Source organism: Aethalodelphis obliquidens, unplaced genomic scaffold (assembly GCF_003676395.1).
Source record: "Aethalodelphis obliquidens isolate GAN/ISIS:26980383/991018 unplaced genomic scaffold, ASM367639v1 scaffold5, whole genome shotgun sequence".
Classification (NCBI taxonomy): domain Eukaryota; kingdom Metazoa; phylum Chordata; class Mammalia; order Artiodactyla; family Delphinidae; genus Aethalodelphis; species Aethalodelphis obliquidens.
This window is the reverse complement of record NW_020837949.1, coordinates 75749408-75771081: the sequence shown is the minus strand read 5'-3', so window position 1 is coordinate 75771081 and position 21674 is coordinate 75749408. Positions and strand designations below refer to the sequence as shown.

The window sequence follows — 21674 nt, the reverse complement described above, 5'->3', positions numbered from 1 at the left end:
CAGTCAGGAGGTCTGATTCCTCCAGCTCCATTTTTTTCCCTTAAAATTGCTTTGGCTATTTGAGCTCTTTTGTGTCTTCATACAAATTTTAAGATTTTTTGTTCTAGTTCTGTACAAAATGACATTGATAATTTGATAGGGATTGCATTGAATCTGTAGATTGCTTTGGGTAGTATAGTCATTTTCACAATATTGATTCTTCCAGTCCAAAAACATGGTATCTGTCTCTCCATCTGTTTGTGTCGTCTTTGACTTCTTTCATTACTGTCTTATAGTTTTCTGCATACAGGTCTTTTACCTCCTCAGGTAGGTTTATTCCTTGGTATTTTATGCTTTTGCTGCAATGGTGAATGGGATTCTTTCCTTAATTTCTCTTTCTGATCTTTCATTGTTAGTGTATAGGAATGCAAGACATTTCTGTGCATTAATTGTGTATCCTGCAACTTTACCAAATGCATTGATTAGCTCTAGTAGTTTTCTGGTGGCATCTTTAGGATTATCTATGTACAGTATATATCATCTGCAAACAGTGATAGTTTTACTTCTTCTTTTCCAGTTTGGATTCGTTTTATTTCTTTTTCTTCTCTGATTGCCGTGGCTAGGACTTCCAAAACTCTATTGAATAATAGTGGCAAGAGTGGACATCCTTGTCTTGTTCCTGACCTTAGAGGAAATGCTTTCAGTTTTTCACCATTGAGAATGATGTTTGCTGTGGGTTTGTCGTACATGGCCTTTATTATTTTTAGGTAGGTTCCCTCTCTGCCCACATTCTAGAGAGTTTTTATCATAAATGGGTGTGGATTTTGTCAAAAGCTTTTTCTGCATCTATTGAGATGATCATATGGTTTTTCTTCTTCAACTTGTTAATATGGTGTATCACATTGATTTGTGTATGTTGAAGAATTCTTGTGTCCCTGGGATAAATCCCACTTGATCATGGTGTATGGTCCTTTTAATGTGTTGTTGGAGTGTGTTTGCTAGTATTTTGTAGAGAATTTTTGCTAGTATTTTGTGGAGAATTTTTGCATCTATATTCATCAGTCATATTGGTCAGTAATTTTCTTTTTTTGTAGTATCTTTGTCTAGTTTTGGTATCAGGGTGACGGTGGCCTCGTAGAATGAGTTTGGGAGTGTTCCTTCCTCTGCAGTTTTTTGGAAGAGTTTGAGAAGGATGGGTGTTAGCTCTTCTCTAAATGCTTGGTAGATTTCACCTGTAAAATCATCTGGTCCTGGACTTCTGTTCGTTGGAGGATTCTTAATCACAGTTTCAATTTCATTACTTGTGATAGGTCTGTTCATATTTTCTGTTTCTTCCTGGTCAGTCTTGTAAGGTTATACTTTTCTAAAAATTTGTCCATTTCTTCCAGGTTGTCCATTTTATTGGCATAGAGTTGCTTGTAGTAGTCTCTTAGGATGCTTTATATTTCTGCGGTGTCCATTGTAACTTCTCCTTTTTTCATTTCTAATATTATTGATTTGAGTCATCTCCCTCTTTTCCTTGATGAGTCTGGCTAAAGGTTTGTCAATTTTGTTTACCTTCTCAAAGAACCAGCTTTTAGTTTTATTCATCTTTGCTATTGTTTTCTTTGTTTCTATTTCATTTATTTCTGCTCTGATCTTTATGATTTCTTTCCTTCTATCAACTTTGGGTTTTGTCTGTTCTTCTGTCTCTAGTTCCTTTAGGAGTAAGGTTAGATTGTTTATTTGAGACCTTTCTTGTTTCTTGAGGTAGGATTGTATTGCTATAAACTTCCCTCTTAGAACTGCTTTTGCTGCATCCCATAGGTTTTGGGACATCGTGTTTTCATTGTCATTTATCTCTAGGTATTATTTGATTTCCTCTTTGATGTCTTCAGTGATCTCTTGGTTATTTAGTAATGTATTGTTTAGCCTCCACGTGTTTGTGTTTTTTACAGTTTTTCCCTGTAATTGATTTCTAATCTCATTGCGTTGTGGTCAGAAAAGATGCTTGATATGATTTCAATTTTCTTAAATTTACCGAGGCTTGATTTGTGACCCAAGATGTGATCTATCCTGGAGAATGTTCTGTGTGCACTCGAGAAGAAAGTGTAATCTGCTGTTTTTGGATGGAATGTCCTATAAATATCAATGAAATCTAACTGGTCTATTGTGTCATTTAAAGCTTGTGTTTCCTTTTTAATTTTCTGTCTGGATGATGTATCCATTGGTGTTAGTGAGGTGTTGAAGTCCTCCACTATTGTGTTACTGTCGATTTCCTCTTTTATAGCTGTTAGCATTTGCCTTATGTACTGAGGTGCTCCTATGTTAGGTGCATATATATTTATAGTTGTTATATTTTCCTCTTGGATTGATCCCTTGATCCTTATGTAGTGTCCTTCCTTGTGTCTTGCAGCATTCTTTATTTTAAAGTCTATTTTATCTGATATGAGTATTGCTACTCCAGCTTTCTTTTCATTTCCATTTGCATGGAGTCTCTTTATCCATCCCCTCACTTTCAGTCTGTGTGTGTCCCTAGGTCTGAAGTGGGTCTCTTGTAGACAGCATATATATGGGTCTTGTTTTTGCATCCATTCAGTGAGCCTGTGTCTTTTGGTTGGAGCATTTAATCCATTCACATTTAAGATAATTATTGATATGTGTGTTCCTAATACTGTTTTCTTAATTGTTTTTGATTTGTTTTTGTAGGTTCTTTTCTTCTCTTTTGTTTCCCACTTAGAGAAGTTCCTTTAGCATTTGTTGTAGAGCTGGTTTGGTGGTGCTGAATTCTCTTAGCTTTTGCTTGTCTGTAAAGCTTTTGATTTCTTCATCGATTCTGAATGAGATCCTTGCTGGGTAGAGTAATCTTGGTTGTAGGTTCTTCCCTTTCATCACTTTAAATATATGGTGCCACTCCCTTCTGGCTTGTCGAGCTTCTGCTGAGAAATCAACTGTTAACCTTATGGAAGTTCCCTTGTATGTTGTCGTTTTTTCCTTGTTGCTTTTAATAATTTTTCTTTGTCTTTAATTTTTGCCAATTTGATTCCTATGTGTCTTGGCATGTTTCTCCTTGGATTTATCATGCCTGGGACTCTCTGTGTCCTGGACTTGGGTGGCTATTTCCTTTCCCATGTTGGGGAAGTTTTTGATTATAATCTCTTCACATATTTTCTCGGCTCCTTCCTCTCTCTCTTCTCCTTCTGGGACCCCTGTAATGTGAATGGTTGTGTTTAATGTTGTCCCAGAGTTCTCCTAGGCTGTCTTCATTTCTTTTCATTCTTTTTTCTTTATTCTGTTCCGCGGCAGTGAATTCCACCATTCTGTATTCCAGGTCACTTATCCATTCTTCTGCCTCAGTTATTCTGCTGTTGATTCCTTCTAGTGTATTTTTCATTTTTCATTTTTCATTTCAGTTATTGTATTGTTCATCTCTGTTTGTTTGTTCTTTTATTCTTCTAGGTCTTTGTTAAACATTTCTTGCATCTTCTCGATCTTTGCCTCCATTGTTTTTCTGAGGGCCTGGATCAACTTCACTGTCATTATTCTGAATTCTTTTCTGGAAGGTTGCCTATCTCCACTTCATTTAGCTGTTTTTCTGGGGGTTTATCTTATTCCTTCATCTGGTACATAGTCCTCTGCCTTTTCATTTTGTCTGTCTTTCTGTGAATGTGGTTTTCATTCCACAGGCTGCAGGATTGTAGTTCTTCTTGCTTCTGCTGTCTGCCCTCTGGTGGATGCAGCTATCTAAGAGGCTTGTGCAAGCTTCCTGATGGGAGGGACTGGTGGTGTGTAGAGCTGGGTGTTGCTCTGGTGGGGAGAGGTCAGTAAAACTTTAATCTGTTTGTCTGCTGTTGGGTGGGGCTCAGTTCTCTCCCTGTTAGTTGTTTGGCCTGAGGCAACCCAGCCCTAGAGCCTACCGGGCTGTTTGGTGGGGCTAATGGTGGACTCTGGGAGGGCTCACACCAAGGAGTACTTCCCAGAACTTTGAGCCACAGCCACCCCTGCCTCTTCAGGAGACCCTCCAGCACTAGCAGGCAGGTCTGGTTCAGTCTCCTATGGGGTCACTGCTCCTTCCCCTGGGTCCCGACGCGCACACTACTTTGTGTGTGCCTTCCAAGAGTGGAGCCTCTGTTTCCCCCAGTCCTGTCCAAGTCCTGCAATCAAATGCCGCTAGCCTTCGAGTCTGATTCTCTGGGAATTCCTCCTCCCGTTGCCGGACCCCCAGATTGGGAAGCCTGACATGGGACTCAGAACCTTCACTCCAGTGGGTGGACCTCTTTGGTATTATTGTTCTCCAGTTTGTGAGTCACCCACCTAGTGGTTCTGGGATTTGATTTTATTGTGATTGCACCTCTACTACCTTCTCACTGTGGCTTCTCCTGTGTCTTTGGATGTGGGGTATATTTTTTGGTGAGTTTCAGTGTCTTCCTGTCGATGATTGTTCAGCAGTTAGTTGTGATTCCAGTGCTCTTGCAAGAGGGAGTACAACATTTTATTTTAAATGTAGTGCATGCTCAATGTAAAAAAATTTGTAAAATATGGAAAAATATAGGAACAAAGTTAACATTTCCATTATAAGACATAAGACCATTATCTTTCTAATCTATAATATACATAGATTGTGTGTGTGTAATTATTACAAATTTAGATCATATTGTAAATATTTTAGTGTCCTTTTTGTGAATTGCACTCTCACTTAATATTACTTCAAGCATTTCCCAATGCCATTAAATATCCTTTGAGGTATTTTAATGGTTGAGGAATGTCTAGTCTTATGGATTTCATACTTTAACCACTTCCATACTATTTCCAGTTTTTCTCATTACAAATAATGATAGTATTTTATCTTTCCGTATTTCATCACATCATTGCCAGCTTTAGACATTATAAAGCAGTCTGTAGAAATTTTATAGGGAAAAATAACCTAACCTGAATTCTTATGAAGCAAAACATTTTCTCTTTGTTTATTGACATCTGTGTATATTCTTTTGTGAATTGTTCATGTAGGAATGATTGTTCTTTCTATAATTTAAAAATATAACTGAATTTTTTAAAAATTTAACACATAAATACAAACGTTACTCTTTGCAAAGAAATACTTTAGATCTTGCTAAATATTTGAGAAGTATGTGCACAGCATAGCGAGAAAATGCCTACTGATCATGAATCACTATGTGAAAACAAGGCAGGAATTTCTGTAGGTTGCTGTATATCTTTCAGCAAATATAATCCATTCAAACATTGGTTTCATTATTATATACTGGACCAGAACATGTTTTTATTTTGTTCTGCTTAATCTAAAGTACATGTCAAAGATACGTACTTTCCAGTCTTAATTTTTAGTGATGTGAAAATTGCATGCCGTCCACAAGCTTTACATTACACAACATTTTCATTTTAACTTGAGCATAATGCATGTTTTGCTGTTGAAAATTTGTGTGTCTGGAAAGGGGAAGGCTAGTTCCAAGAGTGCTAGTAGTGAGGTTTCGGCTCTGAGCCCACCAGAAGCCACGCTTCTTTCCTGTTTGTTTCAGCTTCTTGGGACCACTTTTATCACCTGCCAGATAGGGGATTTCTTCATCAGGAGGATCTAGAAGGATATGGTGGTGGAAGGCATATTTTGGTTTCAGGAGAGTTTCTCTCTGGTTTTTCTAGAAACAGCCTTTCTCTCCTCTTATCCTTCTTTCTCTATTTTATTATTTTTTTACTCTCTTCAGCACTATATTCTTTTTCTTTAAAAATAGGTCAAGTTTTATTGCAGACAGTGGCATGAATTCATATTCTAACTCATTCCATTTGGGGCATGTTGGTAAGGTCTTTTACGGCAAGAGGTGAGTTTGTTTAACACAATAAGACCTGACCCCAGAGCACTCTTGAGCTCTGGCTAGTTTTTTGTTTCCTTTTTGTCCTTAGGCTCTAGTCACACAGTAAATTAAGTGTTCCTAGCATTATATATAAATATGGCTATACTTTCTATTGTGTCAGGTTACATTTACCTAATGTGAGCAATAAATCATATTACATATGTGAACAGCCAGATGGAATAAAGGTAATGGCTCTATTCACCATCTCAATTTGGAGCCTTTTTGTGTTGATTTTTGTGTTCTACTTCATCATTTATTATTTGTGCTTCACAGGTTTATTGTGGCCTGTACAGCCTGGAAATCATGTCCAGAGACTGATGCAGAAAAGCTAGTTCAGCAGACTTTCCGTGCTTTCAGTGATATGATGCAACTGATGGACATTGCTCATCTTTAGAGACTAATCATTTAGTAAGCACTTAACAAAACATATTATAAAACTGGATGCTGGGAGTGGGTTGGTGATGTGAGACAGGAAGAGATGTTGACTGAAGGAAACTTGTTGAATGTAGAAATTAGTAGAATTATGCTCTCTAAATTTATTCTGACATAGAAAGTAGAAATATTTTTAAGCTTCCTCTGATGCAGCAGCAATGCAAATTATGACTATAGAACTATGCAAACTTGAAGGTTAGCCTCAACAATGCAAATCTACAGATTTTTTCACAATGCAAATCTAACTTTTAAATATCTTTGTTGGTACCTATATAGGTAATAAATTTTCTCTCTGAACATCCTCATAGACGCTATCTTTCAAGCACTTTAACATTTTCTAGTTGCCAAAGGATATGAAATACATGATTGGATGCTAATTTCCCTGAAATCAATGATTCCACATTCACCACAGGGATATAAGTCTACTATGTTTGGGAGAGGCCACTACAATTTAGTCTAAAAAAAGTTTATGTTGAACAGACAAAAGAATTCAGTTGTAGTAAGGAGGTTTACACCCTCTGACATACATGAAAAACCCTAAAAAAATTTATTATAGTATATTGTTATAATTAGTTTTGTGAATATGAAATTAAAGCATTTATATTTAAAATCAGTGACTTTAAAAGGATTAAATACTAAATCAGATTGTCAGGATTTATTTTTCCTTTGTTCTGTTTTGTAGTTTCTATTCTCAGAAAATAAAATTCTCAAAATCATATATAGCTTCTTGTTTGGTGTTTTAGTAAGTGCTTCATTCCTGTTTGACCTTGTACTTTCTGATCAGTTATGTATTGTGTAATAAACCATGCAAAACCTACTGTCTTATGATCATTTCTCATGACTGTGTTAGTTGACTGTGCCCACTTGGATGGCTCTGCTTCTGTCTTGCCTGAGTGAGTTACACCGCTGCCATCACCAGGCTGCTGGGTGAGGCTGGGAAGTCTGAGACAACCTCACCACCGCCTGGGGACTTACTGGCTGGACCTCTCTCTGCATGGTCTTTGATCATTCAGGATTCTAGCCTGGACTTCATACTGGGCAGTGAGAATGTTCCAAGAGTGAAAGGTAGAAGTTCTAAGGCCTGTTTGATTGTTTTTAAATAATATCTAAAGAATTGGGTATTTTAGAAGCTGATCACCTCCTGCAGAGAAACCTCTTTTCACTCATGTTTTTAACATGTTCCTCTAACCTGCCTGAAGTTAAGAATCGTCTGGATTGCTTTTTACAAAAAGATTCCTGGGCCTTACCCACACCTCCTGAGTCAGAATTTCTAGGAGCAAATGCCCCATGATCCTTATCAGGCAAGTTTGAGAATAATTACATAACAGTAGGTTGAATTTTCACCTTGAGTCACTGTGGTAACGTACCCTTTGCCCCACTCCTCTCTTGGTTAACTGAAATTCAGTCTACTGCTACACATGGTTACATTTGAAAAATCCCTTGGTATATATGATTTATTACATATAGAAGACCTGATTTGGATAGATTACTGACCTAAACAACCTGTCACAGCAGTGAGAATGGGTATTGCTGCAGTAAATTAAGGAAAAAACATTTCAGAGTGGTTAGCTTCCAAGGGTTGCCTAGAATATTTCTTTTTGGTCTCCATCTAAACATATTCCTTCTTGTTGAAGTGGATTAATCTTCTGGGAAAATAAAACTATTTGTAAAAGGAATGCAGTTCTATAGAAACAGCATTTTATTGATGTTTCTTTCAAATGTTTCAAATTGCACTGAGATAATATGTACAGTTTTTATTAATGTGTTTTAAACATTTAAACAATATGCCTCTTTATATGGAACAAATGTGTGCCTACAGTTAGTTTGTCTAAGGACAATTCCATTTTCTCTTGGAATGTGATGATAAATCTGGGAATACATTCGTTTTTTTAAAACCTCAATTCTCTAGTAGAATAACTTGAAAATTTACCAATGAAGAGAGTATGCTATTGAACAATATATTTTAACTTTGTAACAAGGAAAATTGTTCCCAAACTACCCTGTCATCTACCCAATGAATCAGGACCATAAGAATTTTCCCTATGTCTGTGGCTTCTTTGAATTCTAGCTTTATTTAATTAATTAATTTTTAATTGAGTATGGTTGATTTACAATGTTAATTTCTGCTGTACAGCAAAGTGATTCAGTTGTATATATTTTTTCCATTATGGTTTATCACATGACATTGAATATAGTTCTATGTGCTGTATAGTAGGACCTTGTTTATCCATTGTGTATATAAAAGCTCACATCTGCTACCCCCAACCTCATTCCATCCCTCCCCCACCCCCCTCCGCCTTGGCAACCACCAGTCTGTTCTCTATGTGCATGATTATGTTTCTTTTTCATGGATAGGTTCATTTGTGTCATATTTTAGATTCCACATATAAATGATAACATAATGGTATTTGTCTTTCTGACTTACTTCACTCAGTATGATAATCTAGTTGCATCCATGTTGCTGCAAATGGCATTATTTTGTTCTTTTTTTATGGTTGAGTAGTATTCCATTGTATATCTGTTACACATCTTCTTTATCCATTCATTTGTCAATGGACATTTAGGTTGTTTGCATGTCTTGGTTATTGTGAATAGTGCTGCTATGAACATAAGGGTGCATGTATCTCTTTGGATTAGAGTTTTGTCTGGATATATGCCCAGGAGCAGGATTGCTAGATCATATGGGAACTCTATTTTTAGTTTTCTGAGGAACCTCCGTACTGTTCTCCATAGTGGCTGTACCAATTTACATTCCCACCAAGAGTGTAAGAGGGTTCCCTTTTCTCCACACCCTCTCCAGCATTTGTTATTTGTGGACTTTTTAATGATGGCCATTCTGACCAGCGTGCGGTGATACCTCATTGTCCTTTTGAATTGCATTTCTCAGATAATTAGTGAAGTTGAGCATCTTTTCATGTACCTGTTGGCCATCTGTATGTCTTCTTTGAGAAATGTCTGTTTAGGTCTTCTGCCCATTTTTCGATTAGGTTTTTTTGTTAAGTTGTATGAGCTGTTTGTGTATTTTGGAAATCAATCGGTTGTTGGTCACATTGTTTGCAAATACTTTCTCCCATTCTGCAGCTTGTCTTTTCATTTTGTATATAGTTTCCTTTGCTGTGCAAAACCCTGTAAGTTTGAATGGGTCCCATTCATTTATTTTTGTTTTTATTTCTATTGCCTTGGGAGACTGACCTAAGAAAACATTGGTACAAGTTATGTCAGGGAATGTTTTGCCAGTTATCTCTTCTAGGAGTTTTATAGTGTCATGTCTTATGTTTAAGTCTTTAGGCCATTTTGAGTTTATTTTTGTGTATGGTGTGAAGGTGTGTTCTAGCTTCATTGATTTACATGTGGCTGTTCAGCTTTCCCAGCGTCACTTGCTGAAGAGACTGTCTTTTTCCCATTGTATATTCTTGCCTCCTTTGTCAAAGATTAATTGACCATAGGCATGTGGGTTTATTTCTGGGCTCTCTATCCTGTTTCATTTATCCATATGTCTGTTTTTGTGCCAATACCATGCTGTTTTCTTTTAAACCTTTACATTTAAGTACTTCTTTAAAAATTAATTTATTTTTGGCTGTGTTGGGTCTTCATTGCTGCAGGTGGGCTTTCTCTAGTTGTGGCAGGTGGGGGCTACTCTTAGTTGCGGTGTGTGGGCTTCTCATTGTGGTGGCTTCTCCTGTTGCGGAGTATGGGCTCCAGGCGCGCGGAGTAAGTAGCTGTGGCTCGTGGGCTCTATAGCGCAGGCTCAGCAGTTGTGGTGCACAGGCTTAGTTGCTCTATGGCATGTGGGATCTTCCTGGACCAGGGCTTGAACCTGTGTCCCCTGCATTGGCAGGTGGATTTTAACCACTGCCCCACCAGGGAAGTTCCTCCATGCTGTTTTGATTACTGTAGCTTTGTAGTACTGTCTGAAGTCTGAGAGGGTTATGCCTCCTGGGTTCTTTTTTTTTTTGCGGTACGCGGGCCCCTCACTGTGGCCTCTCCCGTTGCGCAACACAAGCTCTGGACGCGCAGGCCCAGCGGCCATGGCTCACGGGCCCAGCCGCTCCACGGCATGCGGGATCTTCCCGGACCAGGGCACGAACGCGCGTCCCCTGCATCGGCAGGCAGACTCTCAACCACTGCGCCACCAGGGAAGCCCATGGGTTGTTCTTTTTCTTCAGGATTGCTTTGGCAATTGTGTCTTTTATGGTTTCATATGAATTTTAGTTCTGTGAAAAATGTCCTGGGTAACTTGATAGGGATTGCATTGAATCTTCTACAGTTTTATATACCTAAACTCTGCTCTTCACTTTCTCCATATGATTTTTAAATTTTTTTATTCAAGTATGGTTGATTTATAGTGTTCCAGGTGTACAGCAAAGTGATTCCGTTTTATATATATACATATTTTTTCAGGTTCTTTTCCATTATAGGTTAAAGATATTGAATATTGTTCCCTGTGCTATACAGTAGATCCTTGCTGTTTATTTTTATATATAGTAGTGCATACCTGTTGATCTTAAATTCCAAATTTATCCCTCCCCCCTTTCCCTTTTGCTAACCATAAGTTTGTTTTCTGAGTCTTTTTCTGTTCTGTAAATAAGTTCATTTGTATCATATATTTTTTTTAGATTCCACATATAAGTGATATCATGTGGTATTTTTCTCTGATTTATTTCATTTAGTATGATGATCTGTAGGTCCATCCATGTTGCTGCAAATGGTGTTACTTCATTCTTTTTTATGGTTGAGTGATATTCTCTCCATATGTTTTTGGTAACTCAGAGCTAGGCTGTTTTCATACTTCATCAAGCCAGATGTTACTTTTAACTCCTACATTTCAAATGCTGTAATATCCAACCCCAAATTGGATGTTCTAAATTGATATGGAATAAGATATACCTATATTTTATGATGACTTAGAAAAGAAGTCTCTAAATCAGAAAAAGTTGTAGAATGATTTGAATTTATTTTTAAGATACACTATAACAAGAGTTCATCACTTCTGTGTCCCTGCCTGGACATTGACCATAGAGAAATAGATGCCTCTCTGTGCTAGCAGCTGCTGGTGTGTGCCGTGCTCCTTGACTTTGCCGTTCTCAATCACCACTATCAAGTCTGCATTCTGAATGGTGGACAGGCGGTGAGCGATCACAATGCAGGTGCGGCCTTCTCGGGCTTTGTCCAGAGCTTCTTGGACAATCTATTGATAAATCAGAATAGAAGCCTTATCTTAAAAATTGTAGAAATAAGTTTTAACTGTAAAGGAAATCTAAATATTTTACCATATGTACAAAAGAAAATTACCTTTCTTGTCTCATTTTGAATCTTTAGCTTTATGCATGTTTTTACATAATCCATCTTTTTTTTCCACATACACACACTGTATTTTATTTTTACAAGAGATAAATAGACTGACACCAAGCATTGTAAATGGATGAACACAACAAAAGCAACAATGATTACAATTACCAAACATGAAACACACTCATACTATGCCATAATATTGACATTCAGTCCAGTAATCCTCCACTGTAACAGCTCCTTTACTTTGCAGTGAAAATTGATTTGTATATTTTTTCGCCTCTGAGTCCTTGTGGGATTTTTTTTTTATTCAAACAGAAAGTCACAAAAATTATAATCATCCTCATCAGTTCACTCAGTCCCATGTAATTAATTTTTTTTATCTTGATCTTTTGTTAACGCTTTTATGAGTTCATCAGTTTTCTGAAAATGCTTATTCATTCATGTCAGCAGTATAGTCAGTTACCAGAAACCTGTACTTGTCAGAGTCTTTTCCATGAATTCCTTGAAGATGAAACCCTTTTATAGGAACATTTTTGCAAAAGCATCAGAGTACACCCAGAACTGTCTGTAAATGACAAAAGACTTAAAAATGACCATGGTTAAAGATTTGATGAAAGTTCATAATAATGCAATTGACAAGGAAATTTAGTTATTTCTGAGATATACATTTTCAAGTAATAACTAGAATTATGCCTTATTATACCAGAACATATAAGATTTTTAGAAATTTCATGTAATGTCTGAAACATTTATATTAACATATTTCCATAATAATAACCCAAAGAAAGTTTAGTATTAGTAGTTTGTATACTGCAGGTTCTTATTAGGCATCAGTTTTATACACATCAATGTATACATGTCAATCCCATTAGCCCTATTCATCACCCCTCGCCCCAACCCTCCCCCCACGCTGCTTTCCCCCCTTGGTGTCCATACGTTTGTTCTCTACATCTGTGCCTCTACTTCTGCCCTGCAAACCGGCTCATCTGTACCATTAGTCTAGGTTCCACATACATGCGTTAATATATGATATTTGTTTTTCTCTTTCTGACTTACTTCACTCTGTATGACAGTCTCTAGATCCAACCACGTCTCAACAAATGACTCAATTTTGTTCCTTTTTATGGCCGAGTAATATTCCATTGTATATATGTACCACATCTTCTTTACCCATTCATCTGTCAATGGGCATTTAGGTTGCTTCCATGACCTGGCTATTGTAAACAGTGCTGCAATGAACATTGGGGTGCATGTGTCTTTTTGAATTATGGTTTTCTCTGGGTATATGCCCAGTAGTGGGATTGCTGGATCATGTGGTAATTCTATTTTTAGTTTTTTAAGGAACCTCCATACTGTTCTCCATTGTGGCTGTATCAATTTACATTCCCACCAACAGTGCAAGAGGGTTCCCTTTGGTCCACACCCTCTCCAGCATTTGTTGTTTGTAGATTTTCTGATAATGCCCATTCTAACTGGTGTGAGGTGATACCTCATTGTAGTTTTGATTTGCATTTCTCTCATAATTAGTGATGTTGAACAGCTTTTCATGTGCTTCTTGGCCATCTGTATGTCTTCTTTGGAGAAATGTCTATTTAGGTCTCCTGCCCATTTTTGGATTGGGTTGTTTGTTTCTTTAATATTGAGCTGCATGAGCTGTTTATATATTTTGGCGATTAATCCTTTGTCCAAGGATTCGTTTGCAAATATTTTCTCCCATTCTGAGGGTTGTCTTAATGTATATTTATTTTTGGCTGTGTTGGGTCTCCGTTACTGTGCGAGGGCTTTCTCTAGTTGTGGCAAGCAGGGGCCACTCTTCATCGCGGTGTGCGGGCCTCTCACTACTGCGGCCCCTCTTGTTGTGGAGCACAGGCTCCAGACGCGCAGGCTTAGTAGTTGTGGCTCACGGGCCCAGTTGCTCCGCGGCATGTGGGATCTTCCCGGATCAGGGCTCGAACCTGTGTCCCCTGCATTGGCAGGCAGATTCTCAACCACTGTGTTACCAGGGAAGCCCCTGAGGGTTGTCTTTTCGTCTTGTTTATGGTTTACTTTGCTGTGCAAAAGCTGTGAAGTTTCATTAGGTCCCATTTGTTTATGTTTCCATTATTCTAGGAGGTAGATCAAAAAATATCTTGCTGTGATTCAAAGAGTGTTTTTCCTTTGTTTTCCTCTAAGAGTTTTATAGTCTCTGGTCTTACATTTAGGTCTCGAATCCATTTTGAGTTTATTTTTGTGTATGGTGTTAGGGAGTGTTCTAATTTTATTCTTTTACATGTAGCTGTCCAGTTTTCCCAGCACCACTTATCGAAGAGACTGTCTTGCTCCATTGTATATCTTTGCCTACTTTGTCATACATTAGTTGACCATAGGTGCGTGGGTTTATCTCTGGGCTTTCTATCTTGTTCCATTGATCTATGTTTCTGTTTTTGTGCCAGTACCATATTGTCTTGATTACTGTAGCTTTGTAGTATAGTCTGAAGTCAGGGAGTCTGATTCCTCCAGCTCCGTTTTTTTCTCTAAAGACTGCTTTGGCTATTCGGGGTCTTTTGTGTCTCCATACAAATTTTAAGATGATTTGTTCTAGTTCCGTAAAAAATGCCATTGGTAATTTGATAGGGATTGCATTGAATCTGTAGATTGCTTTGGGTAGTATAGCCATTTTCACAATATTGATTCTTCTAATCCAAGAATTTGGTATATCTCTCCATCTGTTGGTAGCATCTTTGATTTCTTTCATCAGTGTCTTATAGTTTTCTGCATACAGGTCTTTTGTCTCCTTAGGTAGGTTTATTCCTAGGTATTTTATTCTTTTTGTTGCAACGGTAAATGGGAGTGTTTCCTTAATTTCTCTTTCAGATTTTTCATCATTAGTGTATAGGAATGCAAGAGATTTCTGTGCATTAATTTTGTATCCTGCAACTTTACCAAATTCATTGTTTAGCTCTAGTAGTCTTCTGGTGGCATTTTTAGGATTCTCTATGTATAGTATCATGTCATCTTCAAACAGTGACAGTTTTACTTCTTCTTTTCAAATTTGTATTCCTTTTATTTTTCTTCTCTGATTGCCATGGCTAGGACTTCTAAAGCTATGTTGAATAATAGTGGTGAGAGTGGACATCCTTGTCTTGTTCCTGATCTTAGAGGAAATGCTTTCAGTTTTTCACCATTGAGAATGATGTTTGCTGTGGGTTTGTTGTATATGGCCTTTATTATGTTGAGGTAGGTTCCCTCTATGCCCACTTTCTGGAGAGTTTTTATCATAAATGTGTGTTGAGTTTTGTTCAAAAGCTGTTTCTGCATGTATTGAGATGATCATACGGTTTTTCTCCTTCGTTAATATGGTGTATCACATTGATTGATTTGCGTATATTGAAGAATCCTTGCATACCTGGGATAAATCCCACTTGATCATGGTGGATGGTCCTTTTAATGTGTTGTTGAATTCTGTTTGCTAGTGTTTTGTTGAGGATTTTTGCATCTATATTCATCAGTGATATTGGTCTGTAATTTTATTTTTTTGTAGTATCTTTGTCTGGTTTTGGTCTCAGGGTGATGGTGGCCTCATACAATGAGTTTGGGAGTGTTCCTTCCTCTGCAATTTTTTGGAAGAGTTTGAGAAGGATGATTGTTAGCTCTTCACTAAATATTTGATAGAACTCACTTGTGAAGCCATCTGGTCCTGGACTTTTGTTTGTTGGAAGATTCTTAATCACAGTTTCAATTTCATTACTTGTGATTGTTCATATTTTCTGTTTCTTCCTGGTTCAGTCTCGGAAGTTCATACCTTTCTAAGAATTTGTCCATTTCTTCCGGGTTGTCCATTTTATTGGCATAGAGTTGCTTGTAGTAGTCTCTTAGGATGCTTTGTATTTCTGTGGTGTCTATTGTAACTTCTCCTTTTTCATTTCTAACTGTATTGATTTGAGTCCTCTCCCTCTTTTTCTTGGTGAGTCTGGCCAATGGTTTATCAATTTTGTTTATCTTCTCAAACAACCAGCTTTTAGTTTTATTGATCTTTGCTATTGTTTTCTTTGTTTCTATTTCATTTATTTCTGCTCTGATCTTTATGATTTCTTTCCTTCTGCTAACTTTGGGTTTTGTTTGTTCTTCTTTCTCTAGTTCCTTTAGGTGTAAGGTTAGATTGTTTACTTGAGATTTTTCTTGTTTCTTGAGGTAAGCTTGTGTAGCTATAAACTTCCCTCTTAGAACTGCTTGTGCTGCATCCCATAGGTTTTGGATCGTCGTGTTTTCATTGTCATTTGTCTCTAGGTATTTTTTGATTTCCTCTTTGATTTCTTCAGTCTTCGTTATTTAGTAACATATTGTTTAGCCTCCATGTGTTTGTGTTTTTTACGTTTTTTTTCCCTGTAATTCAGTTCTAATCTCATAGCATTGTGGTCAGAAAAGATGCTTGATATGATTTCAGTTTTCTTAAATTTACTGAGGTTTGATTTGTGACCCAAGATGTGATCTATCCTGGAGAGTGTTCTGTGCACACTTCAAGAACGTGTAACCTGTTTTTGGATGGAATGTCCTATAAATATCAATTAAATGTATCTGGTCTATTGTGTCATTTAAAGCTTCTGTTTCCTTATTCTCATTTTGGATGATGTGTCCATTGGTGTAAGTGAGGTGTTAAAGTCCTCTACTATTATTGTGTTACTGTCAATTTCCTCTTTTAAAGCAGTTGCCGTATGTATTGAGGTGCTCCTATGTTGGGTGCATATATAATTGTTATATCTTCTTCTTGGATTGATCCCTTGATCATTATTTAGTGTCCTTCCTTGTCTCTTGTAACATTCTTTATTTTAAAGTCTATTTTATTTGATATGAGTATAGCTACTCCAGCTTTCTTTTCATTTCCATTTGTATGGAATATCTTTTTCCATCCCCTCACTTTCAGTCTGTATATGTCCCTAGGTCTGAAGTGGGTCTCTTGTAGACAGCATATGTATGGGTCTTGTTTTTGTATCCATTCAGCAAGCCTGTGTCTTTTGGTTGGAACATTTACTCCATTCATGTTTAAGGTAATTATCGATATGTATGTTCCTATGACCATTTTCTTAATTGTTCTGGGTTTGTTTTTGTAGGTCCTTTTCTTCTCTAGTGTTTCCCACTTCGAGAAGTTCCTTTAGCATTTGTTGTAGAGCTGGTTTGGTGGTGCTGAATTCTCTTAGCTTTTGCTTGTCTGTAAAGCTTTTGATTTCTCCATCAAATCTGAAAGAGATCCTTGCTGGGTAGAGTAATCTTGGTTGTAGTTTCCTCCCTTTCACCACTTTAAGTACATCATGCCACTCCCTTCTGGCTTGTAGAGTTTCTGCTGAGAAATCAGCTGTTAACCTTATGGGAGTTCCCTTTTAGGTTATTTGACATTTTTCCCTTGCTGCTTTCAGTAATTTTTCTTTGTCTTTAATTTTTGCCCATTTGATTACTATGTGTCTTGGCATGTTTCTCCCTGGGTTTATCCTGTATGGGACTGTCTGCGCTTCCTGGACTTGGGTGGCTATTTCCATTCCCATGTTAGGGAAGGTTTTGACTATAATGTCTTCAAATATTTTCTCTGGTTCTTTCTCTCTCTTCTCCTTCTGGGACCCTTATAATGTGAATGTTGTTGTGTTTAATGTTGTCCCAGAGGTCTCTTAGGCTGTCTTCATTTCTTTTCATTCTTTTTTCTTTATTCTGTTCCGAAGCAGTGAATTCCACCATTCTGTCTTCCAGATCACTTATCCGTTCTTCTGCCTCAGTTATTCTGCTACTGATTCCTTCTAGTGTAGTTTTCATTTCAGTTATTGTATTGTTCATCTGTGTTTGTTTGTTCTTTAATTCTTCCAGGTCTTTGTTAAACATTTCTTGCACCTTCTCAATCTTTGCCTCCATTCTTTTTCCAAGGTCCTGGATCATCTTCACTGTCATTATTCTGAATTCATTTTCTGGAAGGTTGCCTATCTCCACTTCATTTAGTTGTTCTTCTGGGGTTTTATCTTGTTCCTTCATCTGGTACATAGCCCTCTGCCTTTTTATCTTGTCTGTCTTCCTGTGAATGTGGTTTTTGTTCCACAGGCTGCAGAATTATAGTTCTTCTTGCTTCTGCTGTCTGCCCTCTGGTGGATGAGGCTATCTAAGAGGCTTGTGCAAATTTCCTGATGGGAGGGACTGGTGGTGGGTAGCTACATAATCCATTTTGCATATAGTTATGTTCTTTATAATAAAAATGGATTCTCACACTAGTCACAAAATGATTTAAACTTAACTACTTCACTTTTGAGTATTTTATTTCCCAGGTTTTCCATTATTAATGCGCTAAAGCAAATGAAAAGTGCAAAAAATAACATTTTATACAAGTAATACGTGGTCATTTTTGAAAATTTGGAAAATGCTGGAAGGGATTCAATTAAAATATTCTACCTCAAAATAACTGCTATCTACATTTGTTTACTTCTGTGCTTGCCTATTTTTAAAAATTTTATTGAAATAGTGTTGATTTACAATGGTGTGTTAGTTTCAGGGGTACAGCAGAGTAATTCAGTTTTACATATACAGGTATGTATTTTTTCAAATTCTTTTCTCATATAGGTTGTTACAGAATATTGAGTATAGTTCCCTGTGCTATACAGTAGGTCCTTGTTGGTTATCTATTTTATATATAGTAGTATGTACATTTTAAAACCAGACTAATTTATCCCTCCCCTCCTTTCCCCTTTGGCAACCATGTTTGTTTTCTATGTCTGTGAGTCTATTTCTGTTTTGTGAATAAGTTCCTTTGTATCAGTTTTAAATTAGATTCCACATTTGAGTGATATCATAATGGTATTTGTCTTTCTCTGACTTACTTCACTTAGTATAATAATCTCTGGGTCCATCCATGTTGCTGCAAATGGCATTATTTTGTTCTTTTTTATGGCTGAGTAGCATTCCATTGTATATATGTACCACATCTTCTTTATCCATTCGTCAATGGACATTTAGGTTGCTTCCATATCCTGGCTATTGTAAACAGTGCTGCAACGAACATTGGGGTGCATGTATACTTTCAGACCATGTTTTTCTCCAGATATATGCCCAGGAGTGGGATTGCTGGGTCATATGGTAGTTCTATTTTTAGTTTTTTAAGGAACCTCCATACTGTTCTCCATAATAGTTGTACCAATTTACATTCCCACTAGCAGTGTAGGAGAGTTCCCTTTTCTCCACACCCTCTCCAGCATTTATTTGTAGACTTTTTTTAAAATAAATAAATTTTATTTATTTTATTTATTTATTTATGGATGGATGGCTGTGTTGGGTCTTTGTTGCTGCATGCAGGCTTTCTCTAGTTGTGGCAAGCAGGGGCTACTCTTCCTTGTGGCGCACGGGCTTCTCATTGTGGCGGCTTCTATTGTTGCAGAGCATGGGCTCTAGGTGCACAGGCTCAGTTGCTCTGTAGCATGTGGGATCTTTCAGGACTAGGGATCCAACCCATGTCCCCTGAATTGGCAGGTGGATTCTTAACCACTGTGCCACCAGGGAAGTCCCTGTTGACTTTTTGATGATGGCCATTCTGACTGTAGTTTTGATGTGCATTTCTCCATTAATTAGTGATGGTGAGCATCTTTTCATGCGCCTGTTGGCCATCTGTATGTCTTCTTTGGAGAAATAACTGTTGAGGCCTTCTGCCCATTTCTTGACTGGGTTTTTTTCCCCCTGGATATTGAGCTGTATGAGCTGTTTGTGTGTTTATCTATTCTTTCACGGTTGACTGCACAAAGAAGTTTTATTTTATAAATTAAATGGGACATGAGGTAGGAGGCCATACCTTTTCACTTTCAGTATCCAGAGCTGATGTAGCTTCATCCAACAGTAGGATTCGGGGGTGTCGGATGAGGGCTCGGGCAATAGCAATCCTCTGTTTTTGACCTCCTGAAAGCTGAGTCCCCTTATCTCCCACTCTTGTTTCATATTTCTGCAAGTTAGCCATTAGTAAAGTTAATGAAGTTCTAGCTCAGAAAAATTCTAATGACATATTGAATAAACTTTTACTTCTTAACACTTGACAGTTCTAATTATAAGAAAAAATTACTTAGAATCACTAAAGAGTTTCTGTAACAACTACCAAGTTGTCCATTTAATTTTTTTTAACAGGACATTCATTTTCAAAATCAAACTAGAAAATTAATGACCTTAGTTTTCAATGGTATGCTGCAACAAATTCTCCAGTTCCTACCATTATCAAAATGTCAGTTGATCTGCTATCATTGGAGTCCTAAAATGGTTACATGTTAGTGTTTAAGGTATAACATTTTTTATTTGAAATATTCACATGACTCACATGGAGCCTATTCTTTTTTAAACTCATTCATTCATTTAAATATTTACCAGCTACCTATTATGCCAGAACCGTGGGAAGTATAAAAATGAATTAGTCTGTGTTCTTACCCTTAAGGAATATATAATCAAGAGAAAAAAAATATATACACAGCACTCAATATAAGATCAAGTTCCTAGTCACTGTGAAAATTGTTTCACTGAACTCTTAGTTTTCAAATATATATTGATTTCACTGCAATTTGGCTATAGTCATAACTGCTAATAATGAGGTAATAAATAGGGAGTGTTGGGGACCGTGGAAATTGGAGAGTACAGTCCTTTCCAAAGAAATGAAACACTAAAGAAAAACAACCTTATACCAAAATTAACTCAAAATGGAGTGTGAACTTAAAAGTAAAATGTAAAACCATAAATTCAGAAAATAGTGGAGAAAAATCTTCAGGACCAAGGGCTAGGCAAAGAGTTCTCGGACTTGACATCAAAAGCACAGTCTGTAAAAGGAAAAAATGAATTGGACCTCATCAAAATTAAAAACCGAAGCTCTGAAAAAGACCCCATTAAAAGGATGAAAAAATAAGCTACAAACTGGGAGAAAATATTTGCAAACTACATTTCCAACACAGGACTAGTAACATGAATATATAAAAATCTGTCAAAACTCAACAGTAAAAAAATAATCCAATTAGAAAATGGGCAAAAGACATGAAAAGACATTTCACCAAAGAGGAAATATAGATGGCAAATAACTATATAAAAAAATGTTCAACATCCTCTGCCATTAGGAAATGCAAATTAAAACCACAGTAAGATATCACTGTACACCTATCAGGATGGTAGAAAAAACAGTGGCAACAGCAAATGGTGGCAAAGATTCAGAGCAACGGTATCCCTCCCTCATACTTGCTGGTGGGAAAATGAAATGGCAGGGCCACCTTGGAAAACAGTTGAGCAGTTTCTTATAAAGTTAAGCAATTAACATATGGTCTAGCAATTGTGCTCCTGGGCATTTATCGCAGAGAAATAAAAATTTAGGGTCACACTAAAGCCTGCACACAAGTATTTATAGCAGCTTTACTCTTAATAGCCCAAACGGAAACAACCTGGATGTGGTTCAACAGGTGACTAGTTAAAAAAGCTGAGGACCACATGGTAGCTCTATTTTTACTTTTTGTAAGGAACCTCCATACTGTTCTCCATAGTGGCTGTACCAATCTGCATTCCCACGAACAGTGCAAGAAGGTTCCCTTTTCTCTACAAAACAGAAATAAGAGTTACAGATGTAGAAAATAAATTTATGGTTACCAGCAGGTAAGGGGAGGGGGATAAATTGGGAGATTGGGATTGACATATACACACTACTATATATAAAATCGATAACTAATTAGGACCTACTGTAGAGCACAGAGAACTCTACTCAGTACTCTGTAATGGCCTATATGGGAAAAGAATCTAAACGAGTGGATAACTGTATATGCATAAGTGATTCACTTGGCTGTACACCAGAAACTAACACAGCATTGTAAATCAACTATACCCCAATAAAAATTTAAAAAGCTGCGGGCCATCCAGACCATGGAGCCATCCGACTCAGCAATAAAAAGGCATGAACTGTTGTGTATACAGTTATACACAACAGCTTCAGGGAATTATGCTGAGGCAAAAAGCTAATCTCACAAGGTTATATACTGTACATATGTTTACATAACATTCTTAAAGTATAAGATTACAGAAATGGAGAACAGCTAGTGGTTGCCAGGGGTCGTGGGGAGTAAGGGCAGGGAGGAGGGGTGTGTGGTTATAAAAGGGCAAAATGAGGAATCTGTGGTG

The 21674-nt window shown here is 37.2% G+C and overlaps 2 protein-coding genes across 16 annotated transcripts in view; one reads left to right on the top strand and one right to left on the bottom strand.

Moving 5' to 3' along the window:
• CROT (carnitine O-octanoyltransferase) overlaps positions 1-21674 on the top strand; it is a 92952-nt gene that overhangs the window by 54947 nt on the left and 16331 nt on the right. For 5 of the 6 annotated variants that reach the window (XM_027102711.1, XM_027102710.1, XM_027102707.1 and 2 more), the window contains one exon: positions 6096-7071. The exons of the other annotated variant lie outside the window; for it this stretch is intronic. In XM_027102711.1, the coding sequence (XP_026958512.1) occupies positions 6096-6216 (121 nt within the window). In that variant the 3' untranslated portion in view covers positions 6217-7071. Of the gene's footprint in view, positions 1-6095; positions 7072-21674 lie in introns of those variants that run through there. 6 annotated transcript variants of the gene reach the window in all.
• Positions 11189-21674, bottom strand: part of ABCB4 (ATP binding cassette subfamily B member 4) — a 73885-nt gene continuing 63399 nt past the window's right edge. For 8 of the 10 annotated variants that reach the window (XM_027102696.1, XM_027102701.1, XM_027102698.1 and 5 more), the window contains 2 exons: positions 19336-19482; positions 11189-11442 (listed from right to left, as the gene is read on the bottom strand). In XM_027102696.1, coding sequence (XP_026958497.1) covers positions 11239-11442; positions 19336-19482 — 351 coding nt within the window. In that variant the 3' untranslated portion in view covers positions 11189-11238. Of the gene's footprint in view, positions 11443-19335; positions 19483-21674 lie in introns of those variants that run through there. The other 2 variants (XM_027102700.1, XM_027102702.1) reach the window with 2 other exon arrangements.